This window comes from Mixophyes fleayi, chromosome 2 (assembly GCF_038048845.1).
Source record: "Mixophyes fleayi isolate aMixFle1 chromosome 2, aMixFle1.hap1, whole genome shotgun sequence".
Classification (NCBI taxonomy): Eukaryota; Metazoa; Chordata; class Amphibia; order Anura; family Limnodynastidae; genus Mixophyes; species Mixophyes fleayi.
The window spans coordinates 150,753,842-150,778,292 of NC_134403.1; the positions used below are offsets into that span (position 1 = coordinate 150,753,842).

General features: G+C 40.3%; 1 protein-coding gene across 4 annotated transcripts in view; it reads right to left on the reverse strand.

Annotated features, from left to right (window-relative positions):
* UXS1 (UDP-glucuronate decarboxylase 1) overlaps positions 1–8,880 on the reverse strand; it is a 48,968-nt gene extending 40,088 nt beyond the window's left edge. For all 4 annotated transcript variants that reach the window (XM_075200250.1, XM_075200252.1, XM_075200249.1 and 1 more), the window contains exon 1: positions 8,597–8,880. In XM_075200250.1, the coding sequence (XP_075056351.1) occupies positions 8,597–8,690 (94 nt within the window). In that variant the 5' untranslated portion in view covers positions 8,691–8,880. The remainder of the gene's footprint in view (positions 1–8,596) is intronic.
* Between the last annotated feature and the right edge of the window lie 15,571 nt (positions 8,881–24,451).

Here is a 24,451-nt window from a genome sequence, read left to right on the forward strand (position 1 = left end):
ATGCCCGAGCAGACAATTGCTGCCAAGCTGCCTAACCTGTAGTTCCACAATAGTACTAATTCTAGTTTTGTCAATCCGGAGGTAATCGTAAAAACGATTACCACCATTCCGACACCGGAGATACCTCCATGAAAAATGCTAAAGTTCCTAAAAACGATTACTATTAAAGCAGACTTCCCTTTAAAACAACTGCTTACATCTCTGATGGCAGCACCACACACCCAGCAGCTTATTCCGATATACAGATGTCCGGCAGGAAATTGTGATGTGATTGCAACCAGAGTAAATTTTAATTTAAAGCGGCAATGTGAGGTTAAGTGTTTATACACTTCACCTGAGGGGCCCAGGCATTGCCGCTTTAATTTACAACCGTACCCCACCCTTGTCAATCTAATATCAACTTCATACCAGTGGTCCCTACACTTTGTTTTCATGGAGTACAAATACACCTTTAAAATTTAAAAAGCATATATCTGTTCAAAGAGGAATGTAACATTAACATGCATTATGTTATAATAGTTACTGAACTGTATTATGTTGTCATATGTAATAGTCATAAGCAAAATATAGGTTTTAATCACTGGTATGATGATGTGTACAGAAGTGCCATCTACCGTGTGCATGCCACAGTAGTCTGAATGGTATTATTATAATCCTCCCTAATGAGCTGCAGGAAAAGGAGAAAGAGATGCACAGAGTCCGTCTGGAGACTGTTCCCTATATTATGTGCGATCGTAGTGAAAAACGGAAGTAACACCGCAGCAGGAGCCGCGAGAGTTCTTTGCTATTAATTTTTTTCCCCCCCGATAGTGTCATGCATAGAAATAAGTATGAAGAGTACCTGTGTTTTGTAAAGCATCATACATTCCTGTATAGGTGTTACTGTGACCACCACTGCTTTGCCCCCAAAGCTCCAAGAGTGTCAAGATGAGCCCCAGGGCCATTAATGCCTGGGGAGGGGTGTAGCACACTTCTTGCAGGGACCAATTTTCCTAGCAAACTCTACCTCTGGCTGACCAGGGTGGGGCTGGTTATTTAGTCTAAAGCAAAAAAAAAACCGCTGATGATGTCATCAGCATGTAATTTTACAATAATGATTAGGCAGCAATAGTTATATCTCTTATCTGGTGTTTCAAACAAATCTATCATATCCCTTACTGTGCTCTGTTTGAGCTTGCCTGACTCCAATATGCCTATAGTATTAATCAAGCAAAAAAAAAAAAAAAAAGCTTTTTTTTAAAAAAAATGTTTTAAAGAACAATTAATTCATACCAGTGTATTCTATAGATGACAGATAATTATTTTTTGGGGAGAAGGGACAGTTTCACAATGTACTGATTTTGCCTTTAAAGAAATATTCTAATATTTGTTATTTTATGCACAGAATTTCTTCTTTCCTGTTATGGACAGCCCAGTGCTGTGCAAGGGCCTTGCTAAACAGTACTTTGGTGGGGTTCGTTCTCTCTATTATTGGTAAGGTGGGGAAATACTGGGATTATTTAAGGTGGAAAGACACTTAAATAGTATTGTAAAAGTAGAGTGAATACAACCATAAAAAAATAAAAAAAAAAAGTTTAACAATGACATTAAAATTCATAAAGAAAACATAGGCCAGTCCACACAATTGAATAAGTCAAGGGTCACAAACTATGCAGCACTCTATACAGCACCTTCTGACATATCAAAAAGAAGGAAGTAGAATGAAAAACAAAACAATTGGTCTGTTCATGACTTTGAAGAGTTCTAACCAGCACAGAGGCAAGTTACTATAAAAACAGACAAGGGCAAAAACAACGGGTGCAATCTGCATATAGAGATCAGTCCACCAGAGAAACTCGCTAGTTACTCAAGGGCTTTGGTGCCGACAAGAACACTGATAAATATCCAGAGGTGGCAAGTAATATCCCTGAAAGGATAGCTTATAAATGGACAATAGGTCCATGAAACCCATGTCCATTACACTAAAGTAACATAAAGGGGGGTATTCAATTGTTTCTTTTAACGCGCTAAAACCAAAAAAAACGAGCACTCTAAAAAAACTTCATATTATACGGTAATTTTGCGCGCGTAAACAGTTAATACGGTACTTACTCGCTGCCAGTGGGCTGAATTTCAGCTCGCTGCTCAGGGAGCTGAGAGATGAAATTTAGCGAGTAATTACCGTATTAACGGTAATATTTTTAGAGCGCTCGTTTTTTTTTGGTTTTAGCGCGTTAAAAGAAACAATTGAATACCCCCCTAAATCTTAAACAAAAGTTTTAAAATTAACTTATAACAGTCATTTATAACAAACATTTAATTGGTTTCTATTGTTCACAACTGTTACAGAATGTGTTCAAAACAACTTTTTCAAAGGCAAATTTGTTCAGAATTCCAACACTTTTTTCTGCTCCTATTCCCAAAATATTTTGATACATGGTGAAACACCGATCAGTCAGTCATCAATCAGGATACATTTGTGTGTCGCAAAACCAGTCTGAATACATAATAAAATTGATGAGACGTGAACTATATTTTAAAAATTGTAACTGAAAGGATTGTGACAAGTTATCTGTTTTTAAATGGGGGGGGTATTTTACAATTCGAGTCACAACATGAAAAAGCTGGGAACCACGGATTTTATGAGGTTTTATACTTTAAAATCAATAATTCCCTCCCTTCCCAATAACAGTATGTTGAGCTGCTGTGTCGGAGCTCTCCTCTTATGGCGGGAGCTGAGCAGCACCGAAGGCAAGCAGCAGAGGACCTAGCTAAATGCTGCCTATGGTGGAGGGACCCCACAAAGTTATTATAATTGGAAAGGGATTTAAACAATTGTACATTTTTAAAAAAATGGCCCATTACTTTTTTTCTATACAAGTGCTTCCAGATTGATAGTAAATTATTATTATTATTTTTTATTTTATTTTTTTTAAAGCGTTTGTTATTTTTTGTTTTTTATAGAGCAGTAGCAACACTTTTATATATGTTAATAATCAGTTAAATCACGAGGTCACATGCCACAGTAAGAGATCCATTACATATATATGACATTTTAAATGTTAAAAGAGGTCTTTTCATATTGGATCAACTTGTATTTCAGACTAAGTAATAACTTGTGTAACTGCAGAATACAGCATATGTTAAAATGAATATGTAACAGGTGTGCAGTTGCTCAAAAGATTTAACCAGTCAATTATTTGTCAGATTCAAAAATAGAAGCATGCACTGACAGATACAGCTACTGCTCGTATGTAGCCATAATTCATCCACCTTTTCAACACACTTGCAAACGCTTCAATTTATGGGTAGGAAAATGCTCTGCTCCTGAACTTCCAGACTTAAATTTACTATTACAGTTTATTGTGCTAAATTAATTAACTGGTGTTAAATTAAAAAACAAAAGAAAACCTTCTCATTTATTCATTAAGCACAAACTTCAATAGTAAAGAAAGTGGTAAGCTCAGGTGCCCAGCATTTTGTACTAGGATAAGAGTTCATGTTGGAAGGTCTACAGCCAGTCAAATTTAGAATCCAGCATAACCTTTTATGCAGCCACGGAAGACAATGATTTCTAGATCAGAGGGGGGAGTGTAAAAGTACAATGGACTGTATCAGCTTGGGTACAACACCTAATAAATGGGGAAAATTGCTGTTCCAAACTAAAGGAAACATGAAATGAAATGTTCACAAAAAGAGGAAAAGGATATGCCATTGGGCTTCTAGGTTTTTAAAGGTGTCTTCTTTTTAAACAAGAAGATCCCCACATTAACTAATGCTGGGAACTGATCATTCTGACCGCTAGCCCTGTTTTTCCCTGTTTTCTTAAGCTTCGGCCTTCTTCTCGCTGATTTCTACCATCCCTTTCACTATCTGTCCCAGAAATAATCTGATTTGCTTTAACCTGTCACCTGTGTTTGTATATATTTTTGTATCATGTTGTGTCTTGGTTCGGTTTTCTGTATATGTAATGTACAGCGCTGCGGACCCTTTGTAGCGCCTTATAAGTCAAAGATAATGAGATGATAATAATAATAATAATAATAATAATAATAATAATGTTACAGCTCAACCAGGGATCTTACAATACAATACATTTAGTTCCCCTAAATAAAGTTCTATGGAGCTCTGTTAAAAAGAATTGCCCAGACTGAGCAATCCAGCAAAGGGAGCAGTGGCATGAACCACATCCTGGCCTTAGGTCTGGAGGTCGACCCCCATTTAGTATCACTAGCAAGTAAAAGTCCACAAACAAACACAGCACCCCCCCCCCCCCCCATGTTACCATGGCGACTCATACTTTGGACCCGACCAATATGTTAAGTACCACTGGACTAAAAATACAGTTATAGAAGTACCTAACCCAGTAGGTGAATTTAGGAATTCAATGCTAAACCTCATCGAAGCAACCTGGCCTGAAAGGAATGCTTTTTTCTTAAGTACTTGTTTGCCTAAACAGTAAAAATTTAAAGTCTAGTATCAGAAGATAACGACTACTGGCATGGGTCAAAAAGAAAATTGATACTTTTCTCTATAAGCTACTAAGTTATTCCCTTTCATACTTGCTGTGATTCCTCTGGATACAACAACAAGCAGTAACATTATATGTTACTGGAAAGAACTAAAAAACAGATATCTTTGACATCACAGCACCTATTCCCACAGGCATGTTTGAACACTAAAGAATAAATAATATTATTATTAATTATTATTATTATTGTACTATGGTAACAAATTGCAGCAGAATGTATTCAGTACTCATGGCAAAATTTTTAGCCAGTCATAACCCCTTCTTGATGTAAATTTAAACCAAACCCACTCCAATGCTGTTGCTATATTGGCCACAAACATGACTTGCTAAATTCAGACGTTATACAGGCACATACATTTCATACCATGTACATTACAAGCCAGATGTGTTAAGAAAAGATCAGCACTTTCAGTGCAAAATTCATTAAACCAATTTCAAAATGACTCAAATTTAATTAAAAACATATACATCATTTAATGGTTATGATTCCTTAATTAAATATTTCCCCAGTTCACTTCACTCTGAACAGCCTTTAAATGCAAATCGTATAGCAATTGAAATAGTTTTACCTTTAACCAAAGTATATATAGCATCCTACTACATTATCTATAAAAATTATATAGAATTTGATAAAAAATTCAATAACCAACCTCAAACATCTACTAATCGTCCAATAAAAATTCAAAGTTTAAAAAAATATTCATTTAAAGAGCAAATAAGATTTGCAATAACAATCTTCTAATAATCGTCCAAAAGGGGTGAAAATTGTGATATAAAATACGTATGGTAAGAATTTATCGTTTTTTGGAGAACTACTTTTTCATTTGCTAGAAAAAACAATATAACACTACAAACATACAGAACACTGGTAAATTACTATTTTTTTTGTCTTTATTAATATGGGAACGCTTGTAATAATATATCTATTTCTATAAAGAGACATGTTAAAAGTAACTAGTCCCAAAGTAAGGAGACCTACTAGTTGCTCCTCGTATGTCAACATTTGAAGGAGATGCCTATAGTGTTCTTTACTTCATCAAGACAGAGGGTGATTTACACCCTCATAAACAGGCCTATTTCATGCAGGTTCAGAAACACTAGTACTAAAGCTGGGTACACACTACAGAAATTTCGACCAACTTTTTATGCAGAGCAATTTTACATGCGATCGATGATCCGATCTCTCGGTCCATGGACTGCATACACACTACCCTTGTTTAGGACGATAAAGGGAAGAGCGGACGTCCCTTTAGCGACTTTTTACAGCCATGTTGTCGTGAGCAATGACTGTAATTTCGCACTCACTGTTGTGGATCGGTCGGAAGTTTATACACACTGCACAGCGGAAACGAGATTGGACCAAAAATATTAAACGGTACGACCAACCAAATGAGGCGATCATCGTCCATTTGGGCAGACTTTCGACCATCGTGTCACTGCACACACTGACCCGACTTTTGAACGAGCGGTCATATGTCGGCTGTTTGAGCCGATTATTGGATGAAAACAGTGTAGTGTGTACCCAGCTTAACTTATACTTTTAATACACCCAAACACATTTTCTAATGTTTTCAGAATAACAGGTTTGTTTTTTAATAGGCATTAGATATAGATCAGACAAAATATACACATTTCCATAATTTTCAGGGGGGAGGGAGTAAACTCTGTCAAAGAATAGCATTTACATCATGTATGATACACATTACATACTTTATAAATGAAACATTATTAATGTTTATTTATATAGGGCCACCATATACCACATAGCTGTACTGAGAATATTTGTCACACATCTGTCCCTGCATCACCAGTTTAAATTCCCTAAAACAGAAGCAGGCATACACACGCAGTAGGGTCCATTTTATTCAGCGCCCAATTAGCCTACTATCATGTTTTGGGTGGGTGGGATGTTGAATGTGGGAGGAAACAAAGTACCCATACAAAACACATGCAATCATGGGGAGAACATACAAATCTAATCTACATACATCCACTACAGGACCTACTTGCAAAACAAATCCAAAATATGACTATCACCTCCAACTACATTTAGAAGCAAAAAAACACTTGTGAACAGTTTAATACCAGGAGATTATTACACAAGCAGCAGCACTATTCAAGTGTGTATTTTGTTACTTCCAAGATTTCTTCAGACATAAAGACTACACTAATGTCAAAAAAATAAACCAAACTAATTTGCGCTCCAGAGAACAGGAGCAGCCCACTCCTTCAGAAATATACCCACAAACAACTCAAATAAGCAAAACAAAGAATAAGTGAACAAAGATTGCGCTGATGCTTTTCCACAAAAAACAAACAAAATAATAATTTGAAACTAAAAAAGTTTATAGTCTTTTTCTCCATTTCTTCTTGATGAGTAGTAATGCTTCTTTTAGTGAACTGTCTCCAGACTTTCTTGAAGAAAATATGTCCCAAATCCATAAGAAACATTGGGGGGGAATTCAATTGGCCGCGTTACTGCTGAAAGTAATGCGGCAAGTGCTCCATTACCGTTAATATGGTAATTTTAACCTGCAAAAATCAACGTTAAAAATTACCATATTAACGTTAATAGTGCGCAGACCGCATTACTTTCCGCAGTAATGCAGCCAATTGAATTTCCCCCCAATGTGTCAGTAAAAAACAAAAATAACAGTAAAATAACAAAATAAATCAAATAATTCGTTGTAGATGTTGGATTGATTTACAACAGATTTTTTTTATTATTATTTGTTTTACTAACACATTGGGGTATATTAAATGGACTGTATTACTGTCAAAAGTAACACGGCCTGCACACTATAACGGTAACAATGCACATCATCACCATTCACTAAAATAAGCATCACTACTCATCAAGGTTGTTTTGAAGACAAAAAGACTATAAACCATTTTTTTTTCAAGTGGTTATTTTGTTTGTTTTTTGTGGAAGAGCATCAGCGCTATCACTCTGTCCACTTATTCTTTATAAAGACTACACTGTAGGCTTAATTGTGACTTACTACTTAGCTAAGGCTTTTAACTAAATAGATTGCCAATGCTATAATGACCGTCCCTTGTAATTTCCAATTGGTAAATGAAGCGACAAAAGTTTTCATTTAACTCAAATAGGCAACTATACATTTACACTTTTACTTAGAAGAGACCTTACAGGTATGGTATATTTGAAGTTTGCAAGCCTATCAAATATATAACTACTGAAGGTATTTAGCAAATGTATGTGTATTCATTAAAATTATAGAAAACAAAAACAATGAGTCCAGATAAAACACCATCCTTGTTATGACTACTACATGGTTACAATTTAACATAAACAATGCAACAGGGCAGCAATTCATAACATTGGACACAAAAAAAGTTAACCTCATCCTTGGCAAACTGAAGTACTGAAATTTTAGACTGCGTTTGCGCTTACACACTGGCTCTGATTGAGGACAGAAAAAAACTTCCAGCTTGGCATCTCATGCAGTCAGCTACTAATGAGATGAGTTAGATGGGAAGGAAGGCTTGCAGACTATATGAAGAAAAGGGGTGCTTTGTGCTCTAGTGCAAGACGTCATACTCTGCCCTGCTCCAGTGTGGTGAGAGGGGGGTGTATGGTGTCCTGCTGCCTATACCTATTACACAGCGTGTACACTGTGGAGCGATGCCTTAAATGGCACATAGCATAAGGCCTGGTTGCTATATCACACACACATGTATACGTTTATAGGCTGCACTATGGCACCACTCCTGTCACTGTCATCACTGGTTACTCTTGCAGGGTGTCTGTACTGATAGGACATTTCCCTGGACTGCCCTACACATAGGGATTGCTCTCAGTATTATTCTACATCACAGCCTTATGCAATGCACGTGTAGTGCTCTGGGCAGCCCTGCCAGGGCTATGCATGAGAGGGGTATGTGGCACTGGGCACAGAGCAGCACACGGTATCAGTCAGCACAATACAGTATATGACCGCACGGTGATAACACAGCAGGTAATAGCCGCCGTGATGTTTACTGAAACAACAACAAGATCCCTTTTGCCCCTACTACCCGCCCCGGGCTGCACTGGACGGAATGAATGGGCGAGTGGGCACTCACAGGCTACATAGGCGATCAAGGCGAGTGCAATGAGCAGCTTCATCATCCTTCTATTGATTGCAGTCAGCAGGCGATGCACACGGTTTCTCACCATCACCGGCCGGACCGCGTTCCGTACCCAACCTCGAAGCCGGGGACATGGAAACCGGCGTCACAATAAAAGCCCAGGGAGGGGAGGAAGCCCAGTAATAAGGGGACAGGAGTGAGTTCCTGCCCGGCCTGGACACCGCGCTTGCGCAAGACTATGCTGCACTTCATACGCTCACGGTACGGGAAGAACAACATGCAAATAAGGTGTAGGCGCATGCGTACCACGGACGTGACGGTCCTCTGCCACGTGATCTCTCGCTTTATGCTCGGGCTCGCTTAGCAACGCATAGCTGTGGTGTCTCAGTTGTGTCCTGCTGGTTATACCTGAGCTGCTGGCATAATACCTGTCCAACGGACTGTGCTGTTCATTTGTTGTTCTAATCAATACTAAGCTATAATTAGACACAGACAATGGTTTTATATATTACCAACATTGTAAAATTGTTCTATTTAGGCATGTCTTAGCAGACCTTGGAGAACTGCAATTCCCATCATGTCATGTTTGCAGAAGTTGTTTATCGTGCACATTTTGGGCTAGATTTACTAAGCTTTGAGAAAGTGGGGATGTTGCCTATAGCAACCAATCAGATTCTAGCTGTCAATTTGTAGAAGGTACTAAATAAATGAAAGCTAGAATCTGATTGGTTGCTATAGGCAACATCCCCACTTTCTCAAATCTGCAGCTTAGTAAATCTAGCCCTTTGACTTTTAGAAACTCTTGCAATACAGCTTCAACATGGTAATGGGCCAATTTAATTAGCAGCAAGATTCCTTAGCAGCCTTATGTTTGTGATACCACCTGATGTAGGTGAGCTCATGTGGGTAAGATAGAAAATGAGGAAACTTTTCATTACTGTAATTGCTGGTTATGTATGCGGAAACCTAGCTGTAAGTTTACTCTATGGAACCTCACAGCTAATTGAATAAACCCTTATCTTTGGGAATTGGGACAGGGAGTGTAGCCATAGTGCAATACAAAAGGGATGGCGCTACCACAAGACAAATGTAGGTGTTTGCCTATTGCCCCAGAGTTTAGGTTGCCCCTCACTCATTCAGTGTTTTAAGTTACCCCCGTGGCTTCCCCCCCATATCTGTCAACAGTCCTGACTGAAAGAAATGTCTTGATTTGTGGGGCAATGCCTAGAATTGGTACTGTCCCACCTAAATATTAACAGTTGGGAGGTATGCAGTACATATTAATATATATTAATTTACAAGACCTATATAGCAAGAACAAATGGTAAGAATTATGTATGAGAAGCAGAAAAAGATTAATTTTATTTTGCAATTGGCCGATACTGAAAAAGAAAGATGTTTCCAGTGACAAATATTCTAGTGTAAAATGTTTAAAACCTGGTCTCTGGAAACTATATATACAAACCTATACACAGTTATCCAAAAGTGAACAACCCTTTTAATGTTGACCAAACACAGTACAACTCCTCTTCTTCTAAAGTTTGTATACAACACTCAGTATGTGTTTTAATACATTATTGCATAGATGAATGTTTATTATATATATTTTAAAGGACCTTTAGTGGCAATTTCATTAATTAAATATTCCTCCCATATACAGAAAATAAAGGGTTCCTTCCAACTAAAACCTCCATTATCTGAAGCAAAGCGCCTGTTAGCTCGAAAATTGTGCCAGTTTTTGCTATTACCGCTAAAGGCAAAACAAGCCCAATGCAATATGCTATTGAGCACTATGGATGCACAGTTTTCCAGTGTCGAGAGCTGTGACAGAAGCTAATTAATTAATTATAGGACAACCAGCTGACATTTAATACTAACCACACTTTTATTACAATGGAGGTCTTTTATATAGCGCAGAAGGCTGCTCAGCAGTTCAAATACAGGTTTGGACCCGCCGTAGACTCAGTTTGCACAAATGCATTCTGCCGTGGTAAATAGGTTTACAAAGAACGATGCCTACATTTGGGGAGGAGGAGAAGCAGTTTGCACAGGCAGTGTTGGGTGGAGTAAAGGTGTTTTAGTGAGGTTCAGAGTAGGTGCACCAGTATGCCTTCTTTTGTAGAGCAATGTAGATTTAACTTTCCATGCACAGTCATTCTAACTCTGCAAAAGGACTTCAATTCTTTACAAGCTGAAAGCTGGCGGAGATGGAGTCTCATCCTATACTTTAAAAGAGACAAAGCCATTGCCATGCAATGTGTTTTGTACCAAATCTAAAAAAAAGAAATAAAAAATGACCACCATGCCTCCTCCCCAAATCATTAACCAGTCCCAGCGCTTTTTAGCATTGACAGGTCTTCACCAAAAGAAGGAGATCACAGACATTTGTTTTGCCTGTCATAGTGAAAGCCAGCCTCAGCCTGGCCAGCGCAGGCCTGTTGCCTCTATGGGGATAGGGGATGCGCAAAATAAGAAGGATACTACCTTTCCAAGAGGCTACCCCGGGGTTCCTTTCAAAATAAAGAACCGACTAATTGTAAACTCCACAGAAACCTTGTCCACCACTTTATTAAATTAAAAATAAATGTAATTACAAACTGATTTTAATTATTTAAAATGATAAATTAGAACTCATACCTATTACTTAGTCATGGCAAAACAATAACTATGACTAGGTAATAGTTATTCATGATCATACCTTGTTTAGAAATGACATAATTGGAAAGAAGGGAAATAGAGTTGCTTTATATGTAAAACATTAGATAAAAGAAAGTTTAATACTGGGCATTGCAGATAGAATTTAGAGCATTTGGGTTTCTTAAAATTAGTGAGAGAAATGTTTTTCGAATAGGGACAATTTTTAGACCACCAGAACAAGCTGAGGAATTGGATATATTATTATAATTGAGGAACTCACTGAGATGTCAATGAAAACTGAGGTGTTAGTTTATGGGAGGTTTCAATATGCCTGATGTGGACTGGAATCTGTTCACTGCTAAATCGGCTGGAAGTAGTGCTTTTTTTGGATTGCTTGCAAAAGGTATCTCTCAAGTATTTAGTTAGGCAGCCAATGTGCAAGGAAGCAATTCTAAGTTTAGTATCAAATGCTACTGAAGGAGAGAATTTAGGTCAGTCTTTGTAAATTAATATAGAAAACATTCTGTCTATACTAGGAATAGTCATCTGGACACCAGTCACGCATGTGATTGGTGTCCAGGTGACCCCCAGAATTGTAACCTGCACCTTCGCCCTGGGAAGGGAAAAATGAAAAGCAGGCAAGTATGAATAACATGCATAATAATGATATTCACTGAAAATTTTGTTAAACTACAAATAAAAAAATTATATTTTTTCTTGACTTGAATATTTTTGTGCATGAGAAACTGTGAAGACATTTTTCAAGGATACTGATACTAATACATATTTACATGCAGCTAGCCAGCATGAAGACAGCTGGTTAAAAAATATTCAGCAGAGCCAGCTCACTAGAACAAGAAGAAACTGCTCTAGGGCTATAGATTATAATCTACAGGCTGACATGATTATTAAGAGATTTATTGAAAAAGATTTTGACCCTGATTTTCTTACGTTTGTAAAAAATGAGGTTGGTGCTTTAAATAGTGCTACTTTACATCAGACTACTGACAGTGCTTTAGTACTATGGCACAAAATAAAAATTCGGAATATAATTTCTTTACTAATTTTGAAAAGCATTTGGAATTACCATGTTACAAATACATGGATCAGAAGTAAAAATTTTAATATGTGTAGATATAGTCATAGAAGAAGTTGCATTGTTTAATAACAATCATATAAGATTAAGGGGTATATTTACTAAAATGCGGGTTTGAAAAAGTGGAGATGTTGCCTATAGCAACCAATCAGATTTTAGAGGCATCAAACCTTAGGCTTATGGGGAGGCCCTGCCGGGAAGCGAAATTTTGTATAGCGCGTACCCAGCCTAAGGCAGATTTTTTACCCGATTATCGTGCCAAGCACACAATAAACAGCCATTAGGTCTGATATCCTATTAGTGTGTACGCTCCAACAATGATGTTTTATCGTTCCAAAGCACATCGTATCGTTTGACTTGGTTTTATAAACGGACTAAAATTCTCTACAAACGATGGAACGTTGTCAGATAAATTATGAAGTGTGTACGCACTCACGACCAGCAGTGTAGGCAGATCTCCATAGAGTGTGCAGAGTCACAATCTTTTCTGCAGATGATTATGACAGATGATGAGCACAATTCTGAAGGTAAGTCTTGTAAAACGTGTATAATGTGTACACATGAATCGGCATGCTGATCTGGAATTTCACTTGTTGGTAAAATCATTAAAATATTGCATCAGGAGGACTTTTCTCTAGTGTGTACCCAGCCTTACCTCTGCCTATTAAACTTTGGACTTATTTGTCCATGGATTTTATTGTTAGATTAGTTCAAAGGGATATAATATTCTCTGGGCAATTCTGTATTGCTCTAGCAAGATAGTTCATTTTGTGACCCTTACTGGATTACCTTGTGCTAAGATACTGGCCTCTTTGTTCATTCAGTATATTGTCAGATTACTTGGGGCTAGATTTACTAAAATGCGGGTTTGGAAAAGTGGGGATGTTGCCTATAGCAACCAATCAGATTCTAGCTATCATTTTGTAGAAGGTACTAAATAAATGAAAGCTAGAATCTGATTAGTTGCTATAGGCAACATCCCTACTTTTTCAAACCCATAGCTTAGTAAATCTAGCCCTTGGTCTCTTGATTAAAATTGTTTCTGACAGAGGATCTCAATTAACGTCCAGATGTTGGAAATCCTTTTTTTTGGATCTGGGGATTGATTCGTGCTTTTCTTCTTCTTTCATCCGCAGACTAACTGACAAACTGAATACACTAATCAATTCCTGGAACAATATTTGAGGTGTTTTGTTTAGGATATGCAGGAGCACTGGTCAGAGTAATTCATCTGAGCTGAGTTTCCTTGCAATAACTCTATACACTTGTGTTTGGGGGTGTCATTAGTTTTCTGTATTTATGTACACCCAAAGTCTTTTCCTTTTTCTTCCTTGCGGACCTCTGATGTTGCTGAGGTGGGACTCTCCAATCTGCGGTTCAATCAAGTATGGCGCGTTTGGTTTCTTAGTGTAAGCGATTTGCTGATTTATGGCATAGGCTTTCCTGCAAGTTGATAGTTGGAGACAAGGTTCGGCTTTCCACAAACAATATTGGATTACGACAACCCTCAGGCAACTTAGGGCCTAGATACATTGATCCTTATACGGCTATCAGATTTATAAATCTGGTGTCTAGTCAATTAGATATGCCTAATTCCTAAGACATTTCAGTCCTAAATCATTAAGGAACGTAAATGTTGATACATGTCGTATTTTGCATTAAATTGTACTACGCAGGTCCAAAAACTAATTCTATGCCAGAACATCCAAAATATCTTTGAATGCAAAGGACACATCCGACAGCCTTCGATTTCATGGGCGAAATGGAGAGGGGAAGAGGCATATACACTTAGTCAATGTACAGTAACGGCGTGCTAAACTCGAGTCCACGCAGCAGTGTCCGATTCAAGCTTTGGGCATCTCTCAGGTACTTGTTTTTCAGTCGTATTACTTGCACCATTTACAGGTCAGTTCTGAGTGATAATGATGACAGTCGCATGTACATCTTAGAACAGGGGCGGATTGAGAACTTAAAGTGGCCCTGGAAAAAATTATTGAAGTGGCCTCATGTGGGCGGGACCAAAATAACTGTAGGTGGGGCCAACACAAAAGTAGGCGGGATTTAGAACTACTGGAAATTGGTTGTAGTAACATTTAGGAAAACCTAGATGTGAGGACTTTACACATAGTGGTCATTTCTAAAGCAATGCAGGGCAAATGCTGCCAATCCTGTGTCATAAAATTACATGAATCCTTTTACATTATCTGCGACTGGTTTATGCCTCTGTGCTCCAACTTGTTTAGTTGCTACTAACACGTACTTCCAAAATTCCCTTCATAGAAACATACCTGACTTTGTTTAATAAGTTTAACTATTACGTAAGATGTTGGCACAATCGTATTTGATCAGTCTGCCAGAGCAGCGTATGAGCACCTCACGCACTGTTGTTTCTCTGACGTCACAGATGCAAACTACCAGTTAAATCTCTCTCTATATATAATATATAAATATGTGTACTGTGTGTTTCAAAAATGCATTAATAATAAGCCTTATAATAAATGGCTGTCTAGTTGCGATCATCACAAAGGGGAAACAACATCTGCAAGAAAACACTTCATTTGCAACAAATGTGTATGAACCCTAAATGTGCCCAGTGATTGGGGGGGGGGGGGGGGGGGGGTTTGAATTTACAGTGTAGGGAGGGTTGACAGACAATGGCACAAGTAAAGGGGAAAGCTATTACAAGTGTTTGCTGGTGATATACTAAGTGCAAAGGAGGCAGGATTAATTATATTGTCAGTGCAATGGGGGCTGGCCATATTTTCAACAAAGTGATCTGAGAATGGGACCAGTGTAAGGTAGAAGGAGGCAACGGAATCAATGCAAGAACCACTAAAGTATCACCAGAGCTGGAATAAGGCTCTGGGGGGGGGGGGGGGGGGCACTTAAGACAGGGGGGTTATTATTTTAGATACATTTTAGACAAATACACAGGCAAAACTGTGTGCACTATTGTTATATACACGCATCTCTGCCTTCACGAGCAGTACAGTGTGAAGCGGGACATACCTCCCAACTGTCCTTGCTGTCTGACCAATTCCTGACTAAGCGAGACAGTCACCCAAATTCGGGACTGCCCCATCAGATTCAGGACAGTTGGCAGTCTGTCCTGCTCTCTCCTACTTGTTCTTGTCACTTACACGACCTGTGGCTGCTGGTTTCTTTAGATAAGTTGCTGCTTGTCTGGATACTGGAATGCTGGAGGCCCTATTTGGAAAAAATAATGGGTACATGAAAATTAGAAAATTCCAACCAGCCCCAGCATTAAATCAATAGCATTCACAGTAAATAATTAGACCTCCCTCTAGCCACAACATTAGAATAATAGTACTCACATTTGATAAACATCAGATTCAGGACAGTTGGCAGTCTGTCCTGCTCTCTCCTACTTGTTCTTGTCACTTACACGACCTGTGGCTGCTGGTTTCCTTAGATCAGTTGCTGCTTGTCTGGATACTGGAATGCTGGAGGCCCTATTTGGAAAAAATAATGGGTACATGAAAATTAGAAAATTCCAACCAGCCCCAGCATTAAATCAATAGCATTCACAGTAAATAATTAGACCTCCCTCTAGCCACAGCATTAAAATAATAGTACTCACATTTGATAAACAGATCTATTTCCCTCCAACCAGCCCTGGCAATAAATTAATAGTATACACATTTAATAAGTAGACCTATTTCCCTCCAATCAACCCCAGCAAAAAATTAATAGAATTACGTTTAATATTACCATTTCCCACAACCATTCCCAGCAATAAATACTTCATATTCACATTTAGTAAATAACTCTCCTACCCAAAACTCAGTCCCATATAATTAATAGCCCCATATCACATCAGCTTTGAATTAAAGGTCCCGCCACCCCATCTTAATTTAATAGCCCCCACTATTTAATGAAATAGCCCACAAATAAATTAAATTGCTCCACCATCACCTCACAAATAAAATAGCACACATTAAATAATTAGCCCCCACCTAAACGCCACCATTAAATTAATAGCCTACCTTCCACCAATGTGCTATTAAGACAGCCCTCCTCCCTTCCCTCATATCACACATTATAGCAACATAACCCCCTTTCCTTCACAAAGTATAGTAGCTCCTCCCTGTCCTTCACACTCCCTATAGTTTAGTATAGGCAGCTCTCTCTTAGTATAGTATAGGCACCCCCCTCTTAGTATAGTATAGGCAGCCCCCCTTAGTATAGTATAGTCTAGGCAGCCCCCCCTTAGTATAGTATAGTCTAGGCAACCCCCCCTTTGTATAGTCTAGACAGCCCCCCCTTAGTATAGTACAGGTAGCCCCTCCCCTTAGTATGGTACAGGCAGCCCCTCCTTAGTATAGTATAGGTACCCCCCCTTAGTATAGTATAGGCAGCCTCCCCTTAGTATAGTATAGGTACCCCCCCTTAGTATAGTATAGGCAGCCCCCCCTTAAAATAGTCTAGGTACCCCCCATAGTATAGTATAGGTACCCCCCCTTAGTATAGTACAGACAGCCCCCCCTTAGTATAGTATAGGTACCCCCCCTTAGTATAGTATAGATAGCCCCCCTTAGTATAGTCTGAGTAGCCCCCCCATAGTATAGTATAGGTAGTTCCCCCCTTAGTATAGTATAGGCAGCCTCCCCTTAGTATAGTATAGGCAGCACCCCTTAGTATAATATAGGCAGCCCCCCCTATTAGTATAGTCTAGGTAGCCCCCATAGTATAGGTAGCCCCCCCTTAGTATAGGTAGCCCCCCCTTAGTATAGTATAGTAGCCCCCCTTAGTATAGTACAGGTAGCCCCCGTAGTATAGTATAGGCAGACCCCTTAGTATAGTATAGGCAGACCCCTTAGTATAGGTAGCCCCCCTCACTTACCTTCAGTTACTCAGGCCAGTTACTTTTCTCACATCAGGCAGACATGAAGTGAAGTCAGACTTCCTGGCTGCCGAACAGCAGCCTGGGAGCCCACACAGCAACAGGCAGCCTAGCGATTGGCTGCCTATTGCAGCCCACTGAACACCAATGGTTAATATTACTTCCCTGCACCCCCTGCGGCCGGGCACGAGCCCCCTGCCTGCCTAAATTTTTTTTTTTTTTTAACTCTGACACAAAGTGAGGTGCCCTCCGGGCAGCCTCGTTAGGCCATCGGCCTACCGGGAAACTTCCTGGTAAGGTCTATGGCCAATCCGCCCCTGTCTTAGAACATATGTTTGCAATCAAGAGCAACTGTAAAAACACATTTTATGTACAGCAGACATTAATAACATCCTGATAAATGGTGTATTCCGTGGGGAAATTTGTTTTTCATTAAAGGTTACAATAATTGAATACTTCTGTGCGTACCTAGACCTGTATTCAACAAAATACATTTCTTCAGATCCACTTGTAGTTGAATATGGACGTGCGTATGCCTGATTTACGTGCGTTTTTAAAAAAATGCACAATACGTTAATTTTGTGTGCCTTAATCAGGATCTTCATATAGAGTCATGGCCAAAAGTTTTGAGAATGACACAAATATTGGTTTTCACAAAGTTTGCTGCTTCAGTGTTTTTAGACCTTTTTGTCAATTATTGCTATGGTATAATGAAGTAAAAGTACAAGCATTTCATAAGTGTCAAAGGCTTTTATTGACGATTACATTAAGTTTGTGCAAAGAGTCAATATTTGCAGTGTTGACCCTACTTTTTGAAGACCTCTGCAATTTGCCCTGGCATGCAGTCAATCAACTTCTGGGCCACATAGTGACTGATGGCCGCCCATTCTTGCCTAATCAGTGCTTGGAGTTTGTCAGAATTTGTGGATTTTTGTTTGTCCACTGGCCTCTTGAGGATTGACCACAAGTTCGCAATGGGATTCAGTTCTGGGGAGTTTCCTGGCCATGGACCTAAAACTTTGATTGTTTGATCCCTGAGCCACTTAGTTATCACTTTTGCCTTATGGCAATGTGCTCCATCATGCTGGAAAGGCATTGTTCATCACCAAATTGTTCTTGGATGGTTGGGAAAAGTTGCTCTTGGAGAATGTTTTGGTACCATTCTTTATTCATGGCTGTGTTGTTAGGGGGGTGTTACTGTTAAGAGCAATGTGTGCAGGTGTGCACCACCGCTCTTTGCAGCTTCCCCCCAACTGCTTAGAAGTGTCTATAATAAACCATAAGGTGAGTAGTTTAAGGTACAGGCACATGAATGCATTGCTGCACCTTTATAGTGCAGGCAGCTGTTTCTTTCAGTGTCTGTGATATAAGTGTTCCTGCTACTGTGGGTCTGAAAATCTCTAATATTTTTTTTCTTGGTTCTAGTACTGACCTTTACCTGATTCTGACAGTTCTCAGAATTGCCACTTGCCATAACCAGTCTGACTTGTACCATTGTATGACCATTCTCTGGATTGCAATATGCCCTTCCTCTTTGCTCTGACTTGATCATTCTTTGGATTGCCCCCATACTTGGTTTGGTGCCAAACAGACTTATGCTTAGACATTGAACCTTGTTTCAACCTGTGGGAGTACCTGCACTTCTTTTTTTAACATTCCTCTTTATGGTTTTGATTCGTGTCTCCAAGTATTCCTTAGGGGTATATTTACTAAACTGCAGGTTTGAAAAAGTGTAGATGTTGCCTACAGCATCCAATCCGATCTAGCTGTCATTTTGCAGAATGTACTAAATAAAGGACAGCTAGAATCTGATTGGTTGCTATAAGCAACATCTCCACTTTTTCAAACCCGCAGTTTAGTAAATCTGGCAGTGACAGCACCATTCTCTGGGGGGAATTCAATTAACAGTGTTACTCGTGAGACTAACGCGGCCCGCACACTATTACTGTTACTATGTTAATAGTGCGCATTATTACCGTGAGTATGGTAATTTCAACGCTGATTTTTGCTCGCAGCTCTGAGAGCAAAGAAATCTGTGTTAAAATTACCATAGTAACGGTAAAAGTGTGCAGGCCGCGTTATTCTCACAAGTAACACTGTCAATTAAATTCCCCCCTATGACTAAGCCTCTACTACTGCATGCACAAGACTAGGGGATACCTGAGAATCTGTGAGCTAGGCAAACAAATGTGGCTTGTATAGCCAAAGATGACAAGTAACTGGTTCTAGAGGCTTAGGAATTTAGCGTCTGGCAATCACAGTATGGATAAAAATATGGTATTATCACCTTTGCCAACATAAATTTAAATTTAATTACAAATGCTGATATTTAATATAGTTAATTTGCTCACACTATTTAGACACATTTTAGCTAGCTGTCTTTTATGTTAAGATAAACTGACCTTATTTTGTGTGCACATTTTCAATCAAAATCCAAACTAGTAAATATGTCTATTCTTCCTGCATCAGTTTAGCAGTATCATAATGAATCATAATTATTAATGTGTTCCTTTCACGCTAAATCTCTTTGTGTGTGTATTGATGCTTGACACTATTGTACAAACAAATCATCACATGGTCCCTGTCACATGACAGCCTGACCTCACTTACACATTTACAGGAGTGAAGAATTTATTGCCTTTCAACAAGATCTGAAGATTACATAGCTCCCTACACTATGGTAGTGTTTTTGGCTTATAAACTGAGAACATAATGGACAACCAGGAAATTAAGATATAAAAATAGATGTATGAAAATGAAAACCAGGGAACACTAATACTTCAACTCTAATAGTTATTGAGGGCTTGTAACTAGAGATGCTCAGGCTTGATTCCTCGAGAACTGAACACACCCGAACTTAGTGGATCCCAATGACCGAGCCGAGCCAGCTTGTTACTATCGCGCTTTTTCGGAATCGAAAATGAGGCAAAACGTCATCGTCGGATCTCGGATCTCGAGAGTTTTGAAATCTAGAAATACCACCCTCCATGCAAATTGAAAGAGGAGGGGGTAGCAGTGTTCAAGAAAGTCTACAGTGACATTAAGGAGAGCTCCATTGCTGATTCTCATTACCGAAAAATACAAATACTAGTGCTATCAGGGTTGGTGTAATTCTGCAATCAAATTCTACTGTGTTATATCAGTAACACACAAAAAGGAGTGCTCCATTGTTAATTCTCATTGCAGAAAAATACAAATACTAGTGCTGTCAGGGTTGGTGTAATTCTGCAGTCAAATTCTACTGTGTTATATAGGTAACACACAAAAAGGAGAGCTCCATTGCTAATTGTCATTGCTGAAATAAAAATACTAGGCCTTGTAGGCTTTTCTTTTGAATTTGCAGTCAAATTGTACAGTGTTATATACACCCAAAGAGAAGAGCTCCATTGCTCCATTGCTAATTGTCATTGCTGAAATACAAATACTAGGCCTTGCAGGTTTTTTTTTTGAATTTGCAGTCAAAGTGTACAGTGTTATATACACCCAAAGAGAAGAGCTCCATTGCTTATTGTCATTGCTGAAATGCAAATACTAGGCCTTGCAGGTGTCACTCACCGGACTGTTAGGGCCTCTAGGTTGGGACATGGGTCTCTCTCGCTCCTGCCGGCGCCTCTCCTTAGCCGCGGCCATCCGCCATCTTGACTAAGATTGCGCATGTGCAGAAACCCTGAACTGTTAATACCTCATTGGTTAATTAATCACCTCTCAGTACTTAAGGCACCTGTTGCCCTATTACCTTTGCATGTTCTTGGTTCTCATTCCTTGAGACTCTGAGGTGTTTCCTGTCTCCTCTCCACATCGGTAGTAGAACTTACCCGCTGCAGACTACTCTCACTACCTCCGTTACCTGCCTGCTTCTGGACAAGTCTCCTCTTCACATCGGTAGTAGAACTTACCCGCTGCAGACTACTCTCGCTACCTCCGTTATCTGCCTGCTTCTGGACAAGTCTCCTCTCCACATCGGTAGTAGAACTTACCCGCTGCAGACTACTCTCGCTACCTCCGTTACCTGCCTGCTTCTGGACAAGTCTCCTCTCCACATCGGTAGTAGAACTTACCCACTGCAGACTACTCTCGCTACCTCCGTTACCTGCCTGCTTCTGGACAAGTCTTCTCTCCACATCGGTAGTAGAACTTACCCGCTGCAGACTACTCTCGCTACCTCCGTTACCTGCCTGCTTCTGGACAAGTCTCCTCTATACATCAGTGGTACAACTTGCCTATTGCAGACCACTCACGTTACTCCGTTCCACGCCTGCACCTGGACAAGTCTTCCCTTCACATCAGTGGTACAACTTGCCTATTGCAGACCACTCACGTTACTCCGTTCCACGCCTGCACCTGGACAAGTCTTCCCTTCACATCAGTGGTACAACTTGCTTATTGCAGACCACTCACGTTACTCCGTTCCACGCCTGCACCTGGACAAGTCTTCCCTTCACATCAGTGGTACAACTTGCCTATTGCAGACCACTCACGTTACTCCGTTCCACGCCTGCACCTGGACAAGTCTTCCCTTCACATCAGTGGTACAACTTGCCTATTGCAGACCACTCACGTTACTCCATTCCACGCCTGTACCTGGACAAGTCTTCTCTACAAATCAGTGGTAAAACTTGCCTATTGCAGACTACTCACGTTACTCCGTTCCATGCCTGCACCTGGACAAGTCTTCCCTTCACATCAGTGGTACAACTTGCCAATTGCAGACCACTCACGCTATTCTGTTACACACCTGCGCTGGACAAGTCTTCTCTACATATCCGTGGTGAAACTTACCAGCTGTAGACCATTTATGTTTCCTTGTGATATAGCTACTACTCTGTATGGTACCTATTAGCTGGACTAAAGTCTACAAGTGCCTCTATATTGTAGCTGCAAGTCGCTGACTCTTCTACTATATTGTTGTAACAGATTCTGGATACTATATTACTAATCTTGATTAGCGCTGGCTTACCTGAGGTGCGGAGTCTAACGATCTCCCCGGTGTTCACCAAGAACCGCCGCAAGGCGGGGTGGGCTTCGCTGCCAGGAGTCGCAGGTCGCGGTCCCCAGGTTCGCCTCAAGATGTAGTACAGCGGAGTGAAGCGGTGGTAGCGGAGTCAACAAGCCGGTTCGGTACACAGGAATGGAGTCAGGCAGAATCAGAAGGCAACTCGGAGTCAACAAGCCAGGTTCGGTACACGGGTCACAAGAATAGGAGAATGGTCAGCAAGCCGGGTCGGTACACAGGGAATGGAGAGCCAGGGAAGTCAAACAGGCAGAGATCAGCACACAGGAGACACAGGAAACAGGAAGACACTGCAATCCACGAAGAGCAGGAGCCAGGAACAGGTAAGTGTTGCTCTGACACTCAGCGAGTGTCAGAGTGAGGTTTTATACAGAAGGGGATTCAAAATCCCCGCCTCTAGGTTGTGGTCATGTGACCGCCTCCGGGTGCGGTCACATGGTCCTGAATGCGGAAGTGCGGCTGGACGGAGCGGCGGGGATAAGGTAAGTCCGTAACAGTACCCCCTGCCATAAAGGTGGACTCCGAACACCTAATAGGGTTTCAAAGGAAATTTTTTATGGAAGGATTTAAGTAGACGGGGAGCATGTAGGTCAATGGCTCTTACCCATGAGCGCTCCTCAGGGCTGTAACCCTTCCAATCCACCAAGAACTGTATGGCACCTTGAACTTTACGAGAATCTAGGATAGTTTTAATCTCGTATTCCACTTGATCCCGATCCACAGCAGGAGGAGGAGTTCTGGATGAGGTGGAGAATCTGTTGGTTACCATCGGTTTTAACAAGGAGACATGGAAGACATTGGGTATGCGTAAGGAGGGAGGCAGACTCAATCTAAAGGCTACGGGATTAATAATCTCAGATATAGCAAATGGGCCAATAAACTTGGGAGCAAATTTTTTACTGGGAACCTTTAAACGAATGTTCTGGGTGGATAGCCATACCCTGTCACCAACTGCAAAACTTGGAGTCATTCTTCTCCTTTTATCGTAGAATTTTTTGGAACGAGTAGTTGCTTGTTTTAAGTTTGTCTTGGTTTGTTCCCAAATATCAGAGAAGTTACGAACCAGAGAGTCCACTGCTGGAACTTCAGAAGATGAGACTTGAGAGAAGGTGGGTAGTCTAGGATGGCAGCCATACAGAACAAAAAAGGGGGAGTTAGAGATGGCCTCATGAAAATGGTTGTTATGGGCGAACTCGGCCCAAGGGAGAAGGTCCACCCAGTTGTCTTGGTTACTAGAGATAAATATTCTGAGAAACTTCTCTAATTCTTGGTTGGTTCTCTCAGTAGCCCCATTGGACTGGGGATGATATGCGGAAGAGAAGTCAAGCTTGATCCCGGATTTATTGCAAAAAGACCGCCAAAATTTTGATATGAATTGTGATCCCCTATCGGAGACAATATGTTGAGGACAGCCATGGAGGCGAAATATTTCTTTAATAAAAATATCGGCTAAGGAGGAGGAAGAAGGAAGGCCTTTGAGAGCAATAAAGTGGGCTGTTTTAGAGAAGCGATCCGTGACCACAAGCACTACAGTACAGGATTTGGAAGGGGGAAGGTCCGTGATAAAATCCATGGAGATCTGTGACCAAGGGTAATCAGGAATGGGTAATGGGAGCAAGCATCCATAAGGCTTCTTCCTAGAGGTCTTGTGTTGAGCACATTTGGAACAAGCAGCAACAAATCTCTTCACATCCTCCAGCAAGGAAGGCCACCAGTAGCTTCGGGACAATAAGTCCCAGGTCTTGCGAATGCCGGCATGCCCAGAGAAGAGTGAGTGATGAGCCCAGTGAAGGAGCCGGGTGCGTAGATGTGGCAAGATGAATGTTTTGCCTGGAGGACAACCCTTTTTCAGGTGTGTAGCTGCCAATACTTGACATGGATTTACAATGAATTTCTTATCTTCCGAGGATTCCATGTCAGCTGGATCAAAAGAGCGAGATAAGGCGTCTGCCTTCGTGTTCTTAGATCCTGAGTGAAAAGTGATGTTGAAATCAAAGCGTGAGAAGAATAAGGACCACCTTGCTTGACGAGGATTTAGACATCGGGCAGTGCGTAAGTAAAGCAAATTCTTATGGTCAGTATATATGGTGATAGGGAATTGCGCTCCTTCTAGTAAATGTCTCCATTCGGAGAGAGCCAATTTGATGGCCAGGAGCTCTTTGTCGCCAATCCCATAATTCCTCTCAGCAGGTAAAAAGCGACGGGAAAAGAATCCGCAGGGATGAAGTTTTCCAGAAGGAC